General features: G+C 34.6%; 2 protein-coding genes across 4 annotated transcripts in view; one reads left to right on the forward strand and one right to left on the reverse strand.

Moving 5' to 3' along the window:
- Window positions 1–201: 201 nt before the first annotated feature.
- LOC130899835 (uncharacterized) overlaps window positions 202–21,796 on the forward strand; it is a 75,034-nt gene continuing 53,439 nt past the window's right edge. The window contains exons 1-4 of one of the 3 annotated variants that reach the window (XR_009060099.1): window positions 202–436; window positions 2,757–2,914; window positions 3,724–3,846; window positions 17,136–18,353. The gene's annotated coding sequence lies outside the window, so the exon portion shown is untranslated. Of the gene's footprint in view, window positions 437–2,756; window positions 9,265–17,135; window positions 18,354–21,796 lie in introns of those variants that run through there. The other 2 variants (XR_009060098.1, XM_057809988.1) reach the window with 2 other exon arrangements.
- LOC130900280 (uncharacterized) lies at window positions 19,831–21,519 on the reverse strand. The gene is made up of 2 exons (XM_057810791.1): window positions 20,976–21,519; window positions 19,831–20,462 (listed from the first exon to the last, which is right to left on the reverse strand). Exons 1-2 carry the CDS (start codon window positions 21,517–21,519, stop codon window positions 19,831–19,833), a joined length of 1,176 nt encoding a protein of 391 aa, XP_057666774.1.

Consider the following 21,796-nt stretch of genomic DNA (forward strand, 5'->3'; position numbering starts at 1 on the left):
GATTATTAATTTGCAATTACAAATCAAGTCATTCTATTAGTACACTCTTGTATATTTTCGTTTTAGTTATTTTATGGTAATCAGGTTTGCTCCATTGTAATATCTTCTCTTTTCAAATTAATACTCAGTTTTCTTCTGTGTGATGATACAATTTGATTGGTGCTCGCTAAGAAACGACTCTGAACTTTGGTCTGGTCATTTGTCATTTTTGGTTACTTCCTAATATTGGTCACTTTTTTGGAAGAGGAATGAAAAAGGTCCTTGCCTCGTGTCTTCATTTTTCAAAAGTCGTTTTTTAACTAAATCATTTCCATCCATTGATGGTTGGATGATGGTTTAAATAATTTCTTTGATTGGATTGTGAGAACGGGCGTTAATATTATTTCTCTGTATCCGAATATGTCTTGTGATTGGAACCTCATGTAACCGCTATAAGGTAAATATAGTTTTTATTTTTTTTGTTTCATGCCTAAGTGAAATTTGTATGATTATTTAGGGTCCACCAACGGGGTTGATACAATCCCGTTCCCACGTACCGGAGTGATAATTCCTGTCCCGTTTTTTCTATAAGCTATTTATCTATGGTTGCTGTCTCGTTCTGAAAGTATTTTGCACTGTTACCTCCATGTTTTGGTTCTTAGCCTCACTATGCTGCCGTCAAATTAATTGATTTTACCTTAAAATTTTTAAAATCCATAGATTAATCAATCAAAATTCTCTCTTTACAGATTTATCTTATTTAAATGTTCATTATATCACATCTTACCTAAAAATTGAAATATAATCTTCCTTCTCTTGAGTTAAATTCATCTTTCTATTTTTGTTTTGAATTTAACTATTCTGAATTTAGAGATTTATTATAATGAAATAGAATTTGCCTTATCTTGCGATATTCAGAATTACAACTTGATCTTGACTTTTCCTAACTTAATAGAGTGGTTATGACCTAGTATATTTTGTCTTGCCTTATTTAAGGATTTTCAAACTTAAAATTTAAATCCGAATTTTTATTTTTTCTAAACTTGAATTTCTTTTGTTTAAATTTGTAAATAATTTGGAATAATGATTTTGTAAATAGAATTTACCTCATAAACAACTGACTTGATTATGTCTTAACTAATTGCTCAATATTTAAGATCTAAAATTTGATTTCAATTTTTTTATCTTGTGATGTTAATATCAATTTCCATGATATTATTTTATGATTGTACAAATTTTTTTTAATCAAATTGGAATTAATAATGATTTAGATTTTTAATTACTTAACTTATGAATTCACTTATACCTTTCGTAAACTTGTATGGCGCTATAAATTTCATGTGCATGTAAATATTCCCCTTTTTATTTTATTTGAAAAATACTGTTAATTCAACTTGATGACCATTGAGGCCTAGGGATTTTAACTTTAAAGTTACTTTGTAATTTATTGACTCATTTCGAAAAGGTTTAGTGATATTATTACTATTTTGGAATTTTGATTTAGGTTCAATTATTTAAAATTTCATTATTTTTGATATGTTCGGGTGATTGTTAGACAAGCTAATTTTAGCTTAGCATTCACGCAAAGGAATTTGCTTAATTTTTTTTATCAATCATGTTCTTGTTCTATTTTCCAAAATGGAATAAATCACTTTGTTTGTTTAAATTTGAATTTATCATTATCCAACAGATATTTTCCTATCTAAAACTTTAGTGCTGCTAACATGTTAACATCGATTATATAAGTGAATGGTTTTCTGGATTTTGATTGTTCAGGGTAAATCATTATTTCTTTTTAATATTTAATAAAACCAGTGGCACCCCAAATCAAAACCTTTTCCTGATAAGCTTAGACCTACACCTTTATACTGCTCATGCTGATCCAGCTAGGGTGAGTTCTTTGTATTCCAATACAAAGTACACGGCAGTACTCCACCTACTTTCTGAAATGAGTAAGTCTGTATTGGGGTAATTCAATGAAAGTATTTGAGTAATAATTTCCTCATTTCCTTGCAGTTGTGTTCTGAAGAGAGGGATGTTCTCAAGTTTTCTGTTCTTTCCATTCTGAAATTATTCATAAATTTTAACCTTTTTCGGATCATTATACCTGGTTCATATTTGGAGTCCAATTAACAAAACTGTTCCTCTTTTTCAACTATGAATGTTAACTCTTCCTCACATGCATCTAAAAATGCATATTTTCAGATAAACCCACTAGCTTACTACCATTTGAAACCTGAACTAATTTTATACTTCTTGATTTTGAAGACGTTGTTTCCCTGGAAATCACAATCAAAGTTTGAATCAATATCAATCATTCGACAATTCCTTATATCTTGGATACTAGTGTCGATATCATCTTTCTCAAATATATCGAAAGGTTCTCATCCCTTTTATAAAACAAAAAATAGTAATAAAAAAATTGGGTAATTTTAAATTTTCAAGTTTTTTATAACTAAAATAAGCGCACCTAAAAATTGGAAATATTATAAATTTATCCATGGAAAAATCTAGATAAAAACATAAATAACTTTCCCTCTCACTACAATATATAAAATAAATATTAAATATTAATAATAACGTTTGTTTACAATCGGCTTAGTTTGACGGGCTTGCCGGTTATAAAATGGCTGCAAATGCGCATACATGCATACAATTTCAGTTACTGAAAAAATCATCTGCTTTTTTTCTGTATTAGTATTAATCCTGTGGTGAAGACTGATTGGTTTCTAAAGTGTCGTTTTGATCAATAATGTAGTAATTCCATGTTATTTCAGTTGGCCAGTTAGATAAATTTTCAACAATTTACTGAACAACAAAGTGCTTAATTTCATTGTGAAGTGGAACAGGAACAGGAACAGATTAATAATACAAGTGTAGTTCATGGGTATTTTACAACTAAAAATACTTTATAGCGGATAGAGAGAGAGATGGAGTAAGTATTAAAAGTGCTCCTAGAATTGCATTGAATAAGAATGTCGCCACATAAGTATCCTGATAAATTTGAAGGAAAACGCCAAATATTATGATAATAATAATACAAAATAAAATCACTCCACACCCTTTGTCTAGACTAGAAAGTTTCTGAACTGTTATTTATTGTATACATCTGTATACTTTTTCAACTTCTCTTTTATTGAAGATAATTCCTTCTCTCTCCCATACATAATAATTCTTAAAAGATACATAAAGCACTAGCATAAATTGACCGCCACATATTTACTGAAGCGCGGCAGATCAATATACAGGGGGTTACCTTATACCTGTCTCATTACCTCCGCCAAATATGAGCCCCATATGTAAGGCGTATCTGATTCAAAATTTTCATCAGAATTTCTCGAGCACATCATATTAATGCAGAGTGAGTTAGTTACATTCTAAAAGGTTCGATTCCACTAATCTAACCATTTGAGAGTTTAGTTAGGGTTGGATATAATTTTAATTTAAATTGGTTCATACACACATCTCTAGATTTTATTCAATTTATGCTTCCAATTTATAAAAAATTTTTCTGTTTATCATTTATATTGAAATACCAATGCTATACAATTTCTTTTTATTATCGTAATTTTACTTAGTTTATATTCGTTATACATTCATTTAATATGGGCTCCCCCCAGATGCTTGCATTCATGTTGCATGTTTCAGTTTTTGAAAAACATATTTTTTTCAAATTATTTTCTCATAAATACAAGTTTTCGACTTAAAAACATACACTTTTTTATTTGCATGCTATTTCCTTAGCTTATCGGATAATTAAGTTTGATGATTGATTTGAGACAGCACGTCTAAGACATAAAGATGAACCATATATCTTAATCTGACGAGAACTGGTGTATTCTGTGTGGTTTGACCGTTGCTAAAAAAGTAAGTAATTTTTGGATACATTCAATACAAAACATATTGAAAAAATCAAATAAGCATATTATTTCATTATTGTACTAGAATTGAGTAAACTCAATAACTTTCTGCTAAAATTAGCAAGAATATAAAGTTAATGTATTCACAAATTAGCCCAATTTGCGATCCTAAACTGAAATATTTCCCTAGATTCCAATAATTTTACTAATCCGCGATTAACAATGTTAACAATTTAATTTCATTCTATTATGTAAAAAAGATATTTTTGTCTTAGATTGGAGCTCATTACATACTTCATGATTATCTTCGTAATATATACCCTAGAAACCATATCGTTAATTTTTAACAAAACTCTCAACAAATCCCCCTATTTCTATCCGAGTGGAAAAATTAACTAGTTATTCTCATTGTCTTGAATGGTTTCTTCGTCATTCAAATTGTACAGAAAAGAAATTTTCATTATTTAAAAAATTCGTTCCAACTACTGAGCTACACTGGTGTTCTTACACAACATCAACAAAGTGTCTTCGAATTAAGTTCATCTAGTGAAAATCAAGACATAGCTCATATATTTTACAATTATTCATCAAATAGTTCTATCCATAATTTGTTCAATATTTCGAATAGCGAAATAAATCACCGAAGGTGGAAAATCAATTGTTTAAAAACTTTATTTACTACTTTACACTTAGAAAATTCCCGACAATAAAATTTACATTTAATTATATGACAACTAATTGAATGACTAACTAAGATGTCCTTTTTATTTATACATAATGTGAATGTTACGATAAGCGAAATTTTATAGTGTCGTCAGCTTCTTCTATATTGGGTTCTTGAAAATGAGTGCCATAACTTCTCCCTCCTGAAGTTTCAGCTTCCGTGGGGTGCAACTAAGGAAGGTGAACATCTTCGGATTGATTTTCTTGGATTGGTTTCTTGCGTCGAATTATTTAAAGGGCCCAATATAAACATAGAAGGATTAGGAGACAGTAAATTATTATCGTCCAAGTGTTTAAAAATTGGAGTATTTCTGAAAATTCTTTCTCGAAGGGTGTTGAGGTCATCTAGGTCTGTTTTTGGAAGGCTAAAATTAGGAATCTTGTCAATGATTGGGTATGTACAATCTCTGGATAAAAATGGGTTGGTTTCAGCTTCTATGGGTCCATTATCTATTATAGCTTTGGAGTCCGTGATAATTTGACAGGATGTCGGAATAGTGGCTAGGTAGGTACCAATGTAGTTGAGGATTTCTTCTTGTTGATGACAGATTACATTGATGTTTGTGTTTGATTCTTCGAATCTTTTCGATAATATTTGAGAGTTACTTAGGAGCATCTGACGGCAGGTGGAAGAGGTCTTGAGATTTAGAAGTTGAACTTTGCATGGACTATTGGAGTCAACTCGTTGTAGGTTCATCTCTTGACACATATATTCTTGTCTAGCTAATTTTATGCATGGTTCATCCAAAAGTTTGTAGTACAATTCATATTTTAATAAAAATTTATTTTGAGGAATGATAACCTTCAATTGACTCTCACTCTGAATTGGTATGGGATACAAATGGTAAAGCTCGAAATCAAAAGCATGGGTTACAGGTACATGTAAAATATATGTGATTTTGTTGTTTCTTATGTAATAAGAGACTTTAATTAAATTTTCAAAAATTGGGATATTGTTTATTTTTAGTTTTATAGGCACTCGATCTTTATTGACATTACTGTATAGTCTTTCTAAAAGTTTGAACAATTCACTAGGTTTTATTATACTTTAGTGCATGATCCCAGCTTTTGCAAATGATACCGAATTTTCTATATCTTGTAATATTGAATTTAATATTTCGTATAAATTCAAGATTTGGAAGATTACGTCTCTTATGAAGGTATTGGTCTCAAAGCTAGATTGATTGTTTCCAATTTGCGTTGTGATATAAATTGATTTTGGTTTATTTGTTGAATACTCTTATTAAAGTTGTCTATTAGAGATATTGCTACGGAATTTTGGGTTTTTTATTTTATCACTTAATTGATTTTGGTTTATAATAATAAAATATTGAGTGATAGTATTTGGTTACTTTTACGATGCCAAGTTTTGAAATGATAATTACGTGTCAAATGAATATATTCTTTTTAAAGGCCGTTTTATGTTACTCATGTGAATTTTTCCGTGTTTTTCCTTCGAGACTACTTTACTGACTATTTACTGATTTGATTCTAACCGGCTTATGAAATTTGTTTGCGTTTTTCTGTCTCTTTTTCTTCTTTATAAAAATCTTTTGTTTTGCTACAAATATTTCAGGACTTTGTCGATTTTTATTTATTATTTCTAAACGATTAAAATTTTGAGTTTTCAAAAGTGACGTGGATGATTTCGAATGGTTTATTCGCAGTCGGTGTCAATCAAATTCATTTTCAAATTTACGGGATGCCTATCATATTTGCACTGTTGGCATATTTCACACTCGTTAATATATGTTTGAATAGATTTTTTCATTTCCGGCCAATAATACTTTTTTTTGATTCTTTGAAGGGTTTCATTAATTCTACGGTGGTTTGATTTAATTTCTTGATAATTTTTTTATTATTTCTTTGATATCGTCCTTGTTTGTGACATCTAGTAATTTTATGGAACATTTTTTCAGTTTTATGGATAATGACTTGAAATATTTTGCAAGCAAGGTGAGAATGGTTCGTAAAGGCGCGCGTAAAGGTATCTTTGAAGTATAGATAATATTGAATATTTGGAATTATATATTCTTTAAAAATATTGATTACATCGTTTTCAAAATTATTTTTAGATAGCTAAACTAATCCGTTGTTAATTGTCAAATAAAACGATTCTTTTTAATTTTACGGGTGACTGATTTAAGGAATATTTGATTTTTACCATAATTAACAGCACATTCAATCGACGGTATGACTATAATTGGATTTTCATTATAATTTGAATGTATTGTATCTCTGCTATCAGTTACATCTTTATTTTGTTGGTCGCTAGTTTTTCTGAATGTCGTCTTCTGCAGTTGTTTCTTCAATGTTGACTATCATTGAGAAATCGTCATTGTCTTGTAGGGTATTGTCGATCGTGGTGTCGTTTATTAATTTATTGGTAGTTGGTAAAGGGGCATTTAAAGTTTGATTCGCTTGTTCGGACGTACTAGGCTTATTGTAATAATTTGATTTTTAGCCTAAAATTTCATCGACATCTCTCCAAAATCTCTTATCGTTCCAAAATGAATTGGTATCTTTAGTATGGAGTTCTATTCGCGATAAACAATCTACATTATTTGATTTACCTTTTCTATAGAAAATTTTATAGTCAAATTCTTCTAATTTAATTCTCCAACGAAGTAATTTGTAATTTGGTTCTTTTAAAGAGTTCAACCACACGAGAGGTTTATGATCTGTTATTATATTGAACTGACGGCCATATGGACGAAAGTATTTTGTTGTCCAAACAATAGTAAGTAGCTCCTTCTCAATTGTAGAGTACTTTTGCTCTGAGTCGTTGAGTATTCTTGAAGCATATGCTATAGGGAGATCTTGTTCGATAGGCACTTGTGATAAGATAGCACCTAGTGCTACATTAGAAGCGTCGGTAGTAAGATTGAATGTTTTATTGAAGTCTGGATATTGTAATATTGGTTCGTTAGTCAAAAGAGTTTTACAAATCTCAAAACACGTCAAGTAATCGTTGTTAAGTTCAGTTTTTGCACTTTTTTTTAAACATTTCGTGAAAGGTTTGGTTAGTCGTGCAAATTCTTTTATAAAACGTATGTAGTATCCAAGCAATCCTAAGATTGCTAGGAATTGGATAGTCAAGTATTGCTTGAATTTTTTCAGGGTTCGGCTTAACTCCGTCTGGTGCAACCACGTGGCCAAGATAAGCGACTTCTTTCCTTAAAAACTTCGATTTATCCAGCTGAATTTTAAAGTTTGCTTCTCTGAGTCTCTGGAAAACCGTCTTTAAGCGTTCTAAATGTTCTTCTAAGGAGGTTGAATACACAATAATGTCGTCTAGGTATACAAGACACATCTCGTTTTGTATACCTCTTAGTATATTATCGGCAACACGTTAGAACTTTGCTGGCGCATATTTCAATCCAAAAGGCATGCGCAGAAACTCCCAATGGCTATTTTTTCAGTGTTAAATGCTGTTTTTTCAATGTCCTTTTCTTCCATCTCGATTTGATGGAACCCACTAGCTAGGTCAATTGTAGAGAAGTATTGACAATTGCCCAATTTACCCCAATAATTTGCCCAATATGTAATATTTGGTAGGGGGTATCGATCCTCTATAGTCTTCTCGTTTAATTTCCAATAGTCGATGACTACCCTACATTTTTGTTGATTACTGGCATCTAATTTTTTGCTTACGACCCATAAAGGGGAAGACCAGGGTGAATTTGAATGCCTTATATTATTGGAATTTAGCATTTTTTAAATTTGATTAGCAACTTCTTGCTTATGTATAAAAGGGTACTGATAAGTTTTTGAATATATGGGTATTTTGTCTGTTGTACGTATGATACGTTTAATTTTATTTGTAAATGATAGTGGTTCGCCCTCTTTATAAAATATATCGATATATTCTTGACAAAGTTTTAATATTTTTTCATTTTCTTCTTTGTTCATGTGATCCGTTATAATTTTATTAAGGTCTAATGGTGTATTGTATGAGTCAATATTATTTAGGTCAATGTTTTGTAATTCGTTTTCGTCAAAGCTTTCGACTTGAAATGTTTCTGAAAAATCTAATGATACGGTACTGTCAGATTTATTTAATATTATTGTTAGAGTATATCTATTTCTTGCAGTAGTAAGACATTGTGGAATTTCACAGTTATAAAAATTTTGATAAGGTACAATAATATTTCCATGAGTGACACTTGTTTTTATTTTAACAACTTGTTGCGATCTAGAAGATACAGATACAAGATTAAGGTCAACGTTAACTTTGTGATAATGTAGTTTTATTTGACTAAGAGTGATAAGAAATCCTTCTTGGAAATGTAGTTTTGCTTGTAATATCTTGAAATTATCTAATCCAACAATCGAAATAATAATAATCGAAATCCATCGAAAACATTATGAAATTTTAAAAATATAAAATTTAAATTTTATTGGACTCAGGAGGTTAAATATGTTTGAGGCCGGAATTTCGGCTCGATATTTATGAGCAGACTTTTGGAATAATGTTGTTACTACGAAAGGGTCATTTTCAATTTCGCTAGAATAGTATTTAAAAGCCAAGTCGGGATTTATAAATGATCGACTTGATCCGGTATCTACGAGAAATTTTAGATTTTATTTGGGTAAAATGATATAAGGTAATTCACTTGATTTGGCGTTATTAAAAGGTATTATGTTATTTATAGGCCAATTTTCCGAGGTACTTAACGAAAATTTTCGTTTCTATTTACTCTATCGTCATTATTAGAATTAGAATTATTTAGGTAAAGTTGATCAGTAGTATGATCAGAATCATCATAATTATTATTCAAATATTCCCAATTTTCGGGTTTTCTTTCATAGTTTTCTTGAATATCGATGTTATATAATTCTTCAGAAGTATTGTTCGGCCGTTTAGATTGTCTAAAATTATTTGTATATGGCGGCGGCCCTTTATATATTGGTTTATTTTGAATATTTGGAGCGGTAGCTCGTGTGCTAATGTACATGGGTGTTGGCTTAGTTTGCGTTCGGATTTGGCCTGAAGACGTTTATAGTGCAGGTCAGGAATCACTTTCCAAACAAAGTTTCCTGCACAAAACATATTACCATCTTAAACAACAGTAAACTTATTAAACACTTTTTAAATAACTCTAAAGAACACAAGCTAACTCACAAACTTTGGATAGTGAATTATAACAATATGACGGCACGCTCCGGTTGTTTATTATATCATAACATTGTTCATCTAATGAATTAGCAAAATAATAAATTTCAGTTAGAATATCTGTTATTCTATTTTGTTGGTTGTTTATTTGCATTAACACAAACAAAGCGGTGGTTTCCCAACTCGTGAACACGCAACGTATAACTGCCCATGTGAAAAAAATGATTTTCTAAATATATCCCACAAACACTAAGCGATTGGCCTTGCGACTTGTTAATTGTCATTGCGAACGCAAGGTGAACTGGAAATTGCAATCGTTTGAATTCAAACGGAAGATCAGTCGGAATCATTGGTATTCGAGGAATACATACATTTTCACCTGCGTACTTTCCGTTAATAATTGTTGCCTCAATCAAATTTGGCATGTCTTTTTACCGAAAGTCGAGTACCTTTGCAAAGTCGCGGTGGATTCAAATTACGCAATATCATAATAACTGTACCAACTTTGAGTTGCAAGTTATGTGGTGGAAATCCTGGTAACTCCAAAGAGTTCAAAAACTCCATTGGATAATTTACTACATCATCGGGATTTGTTATGGAATCAACGGATTTGTATGTCACCAAATCGACAGCAATTTTTGATTGAATGGTGAAATTCAGTGCGTGTACATCATTATTCTTTGCGGCAAGAATTGCTCGTTGACTTAACCAAGCATAATTCTGATAATTCTCACTAATGTTTGGGAAAACATTTTCAATAAGAGCTAATTGAGCATAAGTCGTTGGTAAGAGTAATTAATCCAGATGTCGCATCAACTGGGACTTTTCCATTTCCAACAGCTAACAATTGTTTGGAAAAATGTGCAGCACTTTGATCATTTTGAAGTTGAACTCTCATATTAACGGTTAGCGATAATGTTTTTACGTTATTCCATAAAGATGATGCCTTCAGGCAAGCATTCAATTCATCTGCGGGCTTTCCACGGGGAATTACTGGCAACGTCTGCTTGTTATTTCGCCGAAGATCCTTCAGTGTGAAGTTGAGTGTTTCAAATGATTTCTTATGTGCCATTGTGCACTCATCCCAAACAATGAGCTTGCATTGCATCAACAATTTTCTCATTGCGCTGGATCGGGAAATATTGCATGATGGAGTATCAATTGTGTTTAAATTGAGTGGCAACTTCAGCGCAGAATGTGCAGTACGACCGCCATCTAGAAGAGTCGCCGCAATTCCAGATGATGCTAACGCCAAAGCTATGTCACATCTTGATCGAATAGTGGCCAAAATCAATGAAATGACAAATGTTTTCCCTGTTCCTCCAGGTGCGTCCAGGAAGAATAGACCACCAGTATTATTGTCCACCGCTTGCATTAATGTTTCATATCATTTTTATTTTCGCTGTTCATTCAGCAACGGCACATTATTTAGAACGAATTCCTGCAATGTATCAACATTGTATTGCAGCTCTCGATTTAATTCTTGGTTGAATGCATCGTGCATCGATCGATTTGACGCAATCATTCCTACTTCAATCAGTAGCTTGTTTGCAATAGTCAAGCATTGATCCTCAATCAGAATCCATCATTCATTGTAGATTTCATCGGTTATTTGGATGTCAGAATTATTCGTTTGAATGCGCAAGCGGTGCAAGATATCTTCACATATGTCGTCTTTGTATTTGTTCCATAACTGAATTGGTTGTGAAGGAAAACATGTGGTGATGATAATTGCGAACAGCGTTCGTATATATATATATGCTCATAATATAGCTGGCAAAGACTTTACAATTCATATATATGAGTAGTTTTTTAGTTTTATTGGGAACGTGGCAAAGACACATAGTCCAGTAACTGAAGACCTGAATATATCGAAAGCTCCAGTTAATTCCGAGAATTATTCCCTTGTGGCGCAATTTGTAGGTCATGACAAATACTTTCAAGGGAGAAAATCTTTAACACGATAGCGGCTAAGAATGGGGCCCAAAATGGGCCCCTAAACCCTGGAAAATGGGTTTTCCGCCGATATCGGCCAAAATATAGGACTTAGGCAAATTTCCTTTAGACAAAAGATGGAGATCTTTTCATTATCTACAATAATGACCTCTACCAATTTTTTCGCAAGACCAATATTTTTCGCAAAAATAGACGTCGAAAAATCCGTAATTTTCCTAGTGAATAGATATAGTAGTTTCTGGCCGAATTTTCGCTCGATGGAGTTGAAAATACATTGATCTCTATCTTTTGACCACTGGAGACCAATTGTAGATGGCGCCAGGGCATTTGCTCTGCTCGCTTAGTCGCTGATTGCGTAAATGAAAACCCCGAATTTCTCGACCTTTACTGGCGTATTACATGTGTTGCTTTTGGACTGAAGTGGCATTTGAGATCTCCATTTTCTTAGCCAACGCTGAGTATCATCTCCCAAGGATAGAAGTTGCAAATTGAGACTGCAAAATTGTAATTCAAATTGCAAAAATGTATTTTTCCATGCGTTAAAGTTGTGAGTGACGTTGTTTTGTCCAATAACAAGTGACAACTTTGGGGAGTTGGTGAATATTTCCTAGACGGCGGCCTTCGCAATTTTTTTCAATTTTTTTGCAAACTCATTTCGGGATGATGTAGGTGCAGGATGTAGGAAAAAATACGTCGTTACATTGAAAAAGTCTGTACATTTATTACATTATTAAAAAATTATTGTATTACATGTATGGAAAAATTACATTTATTAACGAAAATTTTTGGAAACCAAAACATACATTTATTTACATAACAACTTTTACATTAATTCTAAATAGACCCGATAAAAGTGCTGCCTAGCAGCTTCAGCGGTAGGTGGCAAGCATTCTAATTTTATCGCAGTTTTCTTTCTGCTCAACTGGTTGAAAGTCAAGAATCGGGCGTCCCGGAGAGTCGTTACAGTCGCCGGGTACTTGTAAATCGATAGCAAAATGGTCTGGCCCTAAACTTCAATGGCCCTTTCGAGTTCACTGTGTCCAGTTTTTGCCCCGATTGTGGACAAGTTTTCCACTACTGTTGATTTCCCTTTCCTGTAAAAGGCAGATGTTGTATCACTCCCGGTCATTGCATGCAAAAATAGGATGCTATCTCTCATGAAGGGACGGGCATCCAGGCTCCTGGACGAGAACATCTGCTCGGATTTATTTCCCTTGGCAGCTTTTAAGAAATAAATCTTACGATTTTTTGGCGTTAAGGCTGTTAATAATACTAATATATCGATGTCCTCTGCCACTACTACTACTGGTAGCTTGCCTACAGAGTCTTGTTCTAGCGCTGTTTGGACAATTAATGAATCTGCATCGTCCAAGGCTTGTTTAGTGGAATACCCTTTTGTTTCCAAGGCTTCCTTCAAATAATCAATGAACCGACTTTTGTTTTAGTTACTGGATACAAATTTGTCCTTTGGAACCGTTGCAGCCATGTCCGGAGAGAATTGGATGTCAGGACAAGACTTGTTGCTTGCACGCCGCGAACGTTCAGCCCCTTTAGTACTATTACAATTGGTGCCATAACCATCGAATACTACTGTCACTTCCTTTGGATAATGGTCTTCCAAATATTTGACATATCTGTCAAAAATATCTCCGAAAAGCTCATTGACGGACCAGGGGACGCGATGTATTAACATTTCCCCATCTAAAATATAAGCGCATTTCGATTTGTCAATTCGTTCTTTTTCTGGTGAGAAAACTTTTATTAACGCAGATTTGGCGGTTTTGTGCATCGTCCCGTTTTCAAAAATACTCAGGGGAAAAGGAACTAGTTCATAAGCAAAATACCTTGCTAAATCTTTTTCCGACTGTTTTGTTATGGTAATCCTCTGGAAAATTAATAATGGATCCACGGTTCCCGAGCTCGTGGCATTGATGAGGGGCACCACGCGATGCTTTCGCCTGAATGAAATATCAGCAAACCGCTTCCCTTGAACTTGACTCATTATACTAGCTTTCCCAATCATAAAAGCATCGTGACAATTCAACTGTTCTCCGCCGACGAGCCCCGTTGACAAGGCAACAAGTTTCTCTTCGTATGGGAAGGGATTATGGACATCAAACCACGTGATTTGTTTGGCCCTGTCTTCACCATCACGAGCCACCCGACAATCTCGGGCATCGACGTGCTGGTTACTGGAGTTAGACTGAACCCCACAAAACATCTCCATTTGGTTACAAATATCCACCATGAAAGGGAGAGATGCTATGAACTTTGTAGTCGCGCCGGTATTAAACCCTCTGTTTACCAATCCACCACTAACCTTAACCATTCTCATGAAGTCTTGTTCGATCGTCATGTGTGTAAAGGTGCCCGACCAAAATTTTTCTGTACGTCTAACTGTGTTAAATCCGTTTGTTACAAAATTTCTGTATTGCATAATTAGTGCGGTATTGGTTGGATCAGCTTGTATAGATTCTTCCATGTCTCTAATGTAACCTCTCATTAACTGAACGTACAAATGGGCTGAACGTGCATAATTGAAATGGCCGGCCGCATGAAAATAAGGGAGCATTTGCTCTATATATATTAACTGCGATACCAAATCACCCATTTTCTCTGACCTGAGATAACATTTTGCTATTTTGAACATGCGCATATATTGTATCCATAACTTTGCTGTTTTCCCTCGGCCTTCAATTTCGTTCATTTTCCGGATGAATTTTTTATTCGCGCTTGTTATAAATTCATAAGCCTCAACATTGTTGTAATCAATCGTATCAAAATTCGTGAGCAAATGTTGGATGCCTGACTCTTCATCAGTCACGATTGTGAGGAAATGTTGATATGCTCCGCCGAATAATTGCGGCAGCTTGATCGAGAATATTCATCTCTTCATCTTCGATATTCCCGCCAATGGATGTGAGATTATTCTTCAAGATCTTATATTCTGCGTCTGTGAAATAAATAATTCCTCCACTGCCATTCGATGCAGAAAAACCGATTGAGTCGTCGGGATACCGCTTGTTCAACTTCATGCGCAGAGTGTCCCGGTTTATTTTAGGCTCTCCTAAGAAAAATCAGCAATTTGAATTTATCAATTGAATACTGGCTGCTCTCTCTCTCTGCGCATAGAACTTTGTTATTAGTAATAAATACCTGCAATCTTAATCAGCTCGTCCATGTTGTACATCTCTTCCTTAGTTTCGTCAATGTAAGCGACAATTCTCTCAATCTGATCTGTAATTATTTGATCCTCGGGCCGTCCTCTAGGTTTGTCAGATTTTTCAGACAATCGATTGAATGCAAGTCGACAGCTTTCATGAAATCTTGCACCGGCAATTGTGAGGTCGATTCCAGAAATTTTTCCTAACATCTGTCTATACTTTTCTATATGAGAATGTGCTGTGATCAGGTTCATCCGATTGGTCTTGAATTCTGGTTTCGACACAAGTACAATAACACGCTTCTTTGTCAAACCTCCTTTTTTCTTCTCTTTTTCTATTGAAGCTGGTAAATCACAGAATAAACAATTATTTTTGAAGTCAAAACCACCACTGGAACGCTTTTTTTGTCTCTTTGGGCTTGTTAAATGATGCAGTCTTCTTGAATGGTGCTTTGCAAAGTCGTTGTAAGCGAACTTGCCTCGAGATTTAATAGTGTAGCGTTCCCTACACTTATTATGCATTCGTACGGAGGATTGTTTCTGGAGCATAAGGTGAAAATTATCGCTCCTTTCCTTACTCACTTGAATCAAAGTGTCTAAACCACGAGCAACATTTACACTGTCATCCTCAACATCCTGCTTACAAACAAAGCATTCTGAAACCGAGTCCGCCTCCATTTCTAGAACAAGACCTACACCAAAAAATCAATAATATAATTGTCACAACAATAATCCCAAATTGATAATGTAAATAAAAAGCACCCAAACCTTATTTTCTGCTCAACGAACAACTGAAGAAAAAAATCTTCAAAATTGAATAATTTTTTTTAATGGCTGATTTAAGACAAAATTTTGAAATTCCTGACTAAACACTTTTCACTTTTTTTAAATTCCCGAACTATTTATATTTATTTATCGAATTAATTTATTATATTTATTGGATAAATAAATAATATGAATAACCGGGCACACCAACGACTCCAAAACAGAGCTTGTTTACCAACAGAAGCAGCCGACGAACGTGGTTGCGTGGCCACGCTAGGTTAGGGTATGTGCCACGCCACGAGTCTCGGACGGAGAGCGTAGAAACGAAGGGATATAATTGTAGAGAACGTTCAAGAATCAAGGAGAAAAGTAGGAATAAATTTATATCACTGGAAAGGTGAGAATATGAGCTTTAATTTGGTGTAGTTATTGATCCTTAAAAAATAAAGAGCAAAGAACAAGAAGAGTTTAAACATGAAAGTCCAGTTTTAGCTCAATAGTCTCAATTTTCCTTGATTTCTGGGGAATTCCTAGCCCTGATTTAAAATTGAAAAATGGATTCAAAAAATAGAGAATCTCAGCTTTCATGTGATGTGCCTTGTTAAACAATCCAATGAATAAAAAATTTTTAATTCACACTTGTTCTAAAGATTCTATGGAACTCCGAGCACGGCTGAAAAATGCTAATAAACAAATGAATTTTTTTTTGAACGCGAGAAAGTTGGTGTAAAAATTTTTCTTACATCATTTAAGACATCCCAAGGGCCCATTATCAAAAAAAAGAAACAGAAAAGAATAATTTTTGGAAAAAATATGAATGGATTAATGAAATAGACTCAAAATATTGCAAAAAAATACTTTGACCGCTTTTTTTAAATATTCTTGGCAAATAGAAACGGACTGCGAGTCACATGCCGTAATAGGAATTGGTTTTCCCATTGCAATAAACTTTGAATCATGAAAAAATGTTAATTTTTGGCCGAGATATGGAAAAAATTGTCCGCCTGCTTACCCAAGTCAATGCCTAGACAGCGGCACTCGCAGAGATCCAGCATCGTGAGAATGAGCGGACTTTTGGGTCCCATTATCTCGAAAAATATCGAATTTCCGAGAAAAATGATAAGGGACACTTTTGTAGATAATGAAAAGATCTCCATCTTTTGTCTAAAGGAAATTTCTCTAAGTCCTATATTTTGGCCGATATCGGCGGAAAACCCATTTTCCAGGGTTTAGGGGCCCATTCTTAGCCGCTATCGTGTTAAAGATTTTCTCCCTTGAAAGTATTTTTCATGACCTACAAATTGCGCCACAAGGGAATAATTCTCGGAATTAACTGGAGCTTTGGACCTTCAGTTACTGGACTAACACCTAAGTGGACGACTAACTTCAATATATTTTCCGAGCTTTCGAATACTTATGTATTCATCGTCTGGGAAATAATTCATTAAGGTTGCCGGTGATTTTTGATATTGTTAAAGCTCGTAAAATTTTTAACTCTTTACTTAACTTTTTAACTTTTTTTTAATTGAATTCTAAATTCAATATTTAATTTTAATTTAAATATTTTAATCAGATAATCGGCATTATGGTTAATTCGTAAATATAAAAGTAAATTTGTAAGAAAACAAAAATTTAAAGAAAAGAAGAAACCATCGAATTAGAAGAAAGAAGAAAACAAGACATGAAAAATACCTCCGCCATTTTTCATTCTTAGGGATGAAAGAGTTACATGAAGAAAATATGATAGACATAAGAGAGGCAACTATTTTTGTCCAAGTTTTGATGTGCATTTATCTTAGGTTTTGATATTTGTTGTGTTCTTTCACTTTCCTTTTATTCAGGATATTGCTTCAATAATTGTAATTATACTTGTGGATATAATGTGTACAATATCACACAAATGAATAAAAATTTGTTATCTCTTTGTTTAAATATTCCGCCATTTTTTTCCGTAAGTTTTATAGGACTCTGTTCTCTCCTACATTTCTTTCTATATTACATGAAAATTCTTCCAATGAATCTTTTTGTAGTTTTTAAAACATTTTTAGACCTTAAGTTATATTTCTCATCAATGTTTCTTGATTTTTTTTTTGTTGTGGGTGGGAAAATCTTCGAAAGACGCCTGGGAAGATGCCCAGGTGTGCTGGATTCGCCCGTTAGCCGAACGCCTACTAGCTAAAAACCCACCCTCTTCTCCACTGGCGCGTGCGGTACCGCTCTCAGCGAGCATCGCTTCACACGCATCAGCTTTGCCATTTTCTCCTTTTTACCTATGAAAAAGAAAAAACATAATAGAAATAAGAATAAACTAAAAAAAATAAATAAATAAAAAAAAAAACTTAACCAAACCTAGTTGTATAAATAACATTTTAAAATTGTATAAATAAAATTTATATTAATATACCATAAGAAAGATAAAATGCGAGATAAAACAGTAAGGCCAAGTAAGGACATATAAAACCTCTATAGATAAAATAATAAGTATAGATAATAAAAATCCTAAATCTAAGTTGTGTATAAACCATAAAACTTCGTAATAAACAACAAATAAGCATAGTAGAAATAAGAAATAAAAACTAGTAAGTCTATATAAATAAATAAATAAAAAAAGACTTAACCTAACTGTATAAATAAAAATTTCCCTACAACTAATTGTATAAATAAAATAAATAACTAACTAACTAAATAAGTATACATAAACTTAACCTAACTGTATAAATAAAACTCTCTAGCACTAGATGTATAAATAAAATGTTAAAATTGTTGTATAAATAAAAACTAAATAAATAAGACTACCTAAACTTAACCTAACTGTATAAATAAAAAACTCTCTAAAACTAGATGTGTAAATAAAATGTTAAAATTGTTGTATAAATAAAATAGACTAATAATAAAAATAATAAATAATTAAAATTATTGTATAAATAAAAGAACAAATACATGGAATAAATAAATAAATATGTAGGAAATTAAAATTTGAATAAATTAAAACAAACACATTTAAAATTCTTCTAAGCATAATTCAATCGTCACGTTCTCTATCCTCTTTCTCTTTAGCCTTCATTAATCCCGTCACAATTTCAATTATCTGGTCATAGATTTTTTTTTGCTTAATGGCAGCCTTCATAACGGCCGTACAGTCAAAGTCGCCTCCCTCCTCCTTGTTTAGGATTTTTTTTATTTTGTCTTGAACATTTCCGTGGACTCGGCACTCCAATACAACGTGCCGCGGGTCCTCTGTCACACCGCAACTGGGACATAGGTCGTCTCTAGTTTTTTTTATTCCATGTGTGTACTTTTTGAACGACCCATGCCCCGTTAGAAATTGTGTAAAATAATAGTTGGTTCTGCGGTGTGCACATTTGAACCAGCTTTTGACGTCCGGTATTAGAGTCCTCGTCCACGCGGCTTTGAGCTCTTCCTCCTGCCATTCTTGCTGCCATTTGTCCAAACTGACTTCCCTTTCCAATTCCTTTATTTTGTCTATATTTTCATTGTCAGTTTGGACCCTTTCGTATATCCTGACCCTCTCCTCCACTAATATATTAATAGGGATAGCACCCACTATCACCTGCAGCGCGATAGCCGATACCGTTCTATACGCGCTGCATACCCGAAGCAGCGGTTTCCTTTGAGCCTTTATGTATTGTTGTTTATATTTGTTTTTCTTCATGACTTCCGCCCATACCGGAGCCCCATATAGGAGGATGGAGTGTATTGCCTCCAATGTAACCCTCCTCCTTTGGCTACCAGGCCCACCCACGTTTGGTAGCATTTTCTGCAGGGCGGAAGTCCTTTCCTCCGCTTTCATTACCGCTGCTTCTATGTGCTTCGAGAAGGTCATTCTATCGTCAAAAGTCACTCCCAAATACTTAATTGTTTTTTTAGGTAATGATTTGGCCTCCGAGATCAAATTTTATTTGGTCCCGGGTCCCTCTAGGCCCCCTTAACACAATAATCTCCGTCTTATCTACTGCTAATCGTAGGTCCATCTGCTCAATCCAGCATTTTATTCTATCCATGTTTTTGTTTACCATGTTAACGATGCCCCAATTCATATCGCTTTCCGCCAGTATTGCTAGGTCGTCAGCGTATGCGATCGATCTGGCCCCGCCTTCTAGTTTTATTTTGAGTACCCCTTCGTAAAGTATGTTCCATAGGGTCGGTCCCAACACCGACCCTTGGGGTACTCCTGCGGTTAACTGTATGTATTGCCTTCTCGATACGCATACTATTCTTTCGGTTAGGTAGTCCTTTACTATGTTGACTTAGTATACTGGGGTCTCTATTTTATTTAGTTCCTGTATTATGAGTTCCCAGTTTGCCGAATTGAATGCATTTTGTATGTCTAGCATTATTAGGACTACCCACCTTTTTTTGGAAGCTTTCGCCGCGTCGTGTACCCACTTTGCGGCGTCAACTGCTGATCGACCTCTGCGGAAGCCGTATTGCTGTTTGGAGAGAGCTGTTTTGCTGTCCAGGAATTTCTCTAATCGCTTTTTTATTAAAATTTCGTAGTATTTTCCCAGACAGTTTAACAAACATACCGGTCTGTAAGAGGCCGGCGAATCGGGGGGTTTCCCAGGTTTGAGTAACAAAACCAAATTCGCTATTTTCAGTTCTTTGGGAAACTTTTGCCTACACAGTAGTTCGTTAAAGACGGTTTTTATTAGGTCCGGCTGCGTAGTAATCAGGGTTTTGACTATCTCTGGTGGCAGGCCATCAGGGCCGGGGGCTTTACCCTGTTTAATTTCCTTTGCAGCGGCTAGGATTTCCTCCGTTGTAAATAATGGTATATCCGCGTCGCTCTCCTTTTGAAATTTCTCTTTCTTTTTTGTTGGAAAGAGTAGCGACGCGGCCTCTAGCCGCTGCTCTTCACTCAGATTGTATGGGGTGATGACTTAATTTTTTCATTATTATTTTATATGCTTCGCCCCATATATCTTTTTCCAGTTCTTCGCATATGGCCTGCCATTTTTTCTTTTTTTCATTTTTGATCAATTTGCCCAGAGCTTTTCTTTTTGGCTTATATAAATCTTTATATTTTTCTTCCCCCCCGCTTCTGGTGAATCTTCTCCGGGCAACGAGGCAATCCTCTCTCAGCTTCTCTATCTCGTCGTTCCACTAATATGGCACGTGCCGATTCTTATTATTGTTGATTTTTTAATTGTTATTCTTCCTTTCCATTATTATTGACTTGACAACTGACTGAAGTGTGTCATAGTTCATCACCTCACCTGAATTTTCTTATCTATTTCTTTTAGTACTTCTTTGGTATCTATTTTGTTTTTATTATTTATAAAGTTAATTTTTCTGGTTTTGATTTTTATTTCGAAGGTGATGAACCTGTGGTGGGTAAACACCTGATCCTCGAGGACATCCCAGTTTGCGATTTTCCTGGACGACCCCTCACTAGCAAGAGTCACGTCAATGTGACTCCTGCTAGCGCCTCTTAAGAATGTTGGCTTTCCGTTATTTATACATATTATATTAAGTTGGGCCATCCAGTCATCCCACAGGTCGCCCCTCTCATCATTGATTGGGGAACCCCACTGGGACGATTTCGCGCTGATGTCCCCAACGATCAAGTAATTTCTTTGTTTGATGGCGGCGTTCACTTTGTTTTTTACTTTTTTCCTGTATTCTATAACAGGGATGTTGGGGGATATATAACAGGCCACTATCGCAATTTCGCTGTTAAGCTCCACCACGATGTAGCCCGATTCTCGAATGATTTTCCGTACCCCGACATCCCTGTTTCTGAAGAACACCGCCACATCCTTACTTTTGTCCTGTACCCACCCGCATCCCTCAGTCAGTTTCTTGTTTGGTTCGGCAACAACGAGAAGATCCGCTTCGAGCTCCGCAGCTTTCACGTGGGTTAGGTCATGCGCTAGCCTGGCCCTCCCCACGTTAATCTGCAAAACTCTGCCGTCCTTGTAGTTGTTAAGGGCCATATTTTTTATCCTAACATGACGACTGTATACCTAACCTAACCTATTTTTAACCCTAACTTTTTCCAAACACGGCTCCCCTATATTTTGGACAATCCATTGTATCTGTCCGATGTCCCTTCTCCTCACACGAGAGACAGTACGCTTCATTTTTACATTCTTGGGCCCTGTGCCCTTCCTTAAGGCAATTGAAACAGCTTCCACTCCTGTCCTTGCCCTTACAGGAGTATGTGCTGTGCCCGTATTCCAGGCACCTATAGCACCTCAGGGGGGTAAATCT

The sequence above is a fragment of the Diorhabda carinulata genome, chromosome 12 (genome assembly GCF_026250575.1).
Source record: "Diorhabda carinulata isolate Delta chromosome 12, icDioCari1.1, whole genome shotgun sequence".
NCBI lineage: Eukaryota > Metazoa > Arthropoda > Insecta > Coleoptera > Chrysomelidae > Diorhabda > Diorhabda carinulata.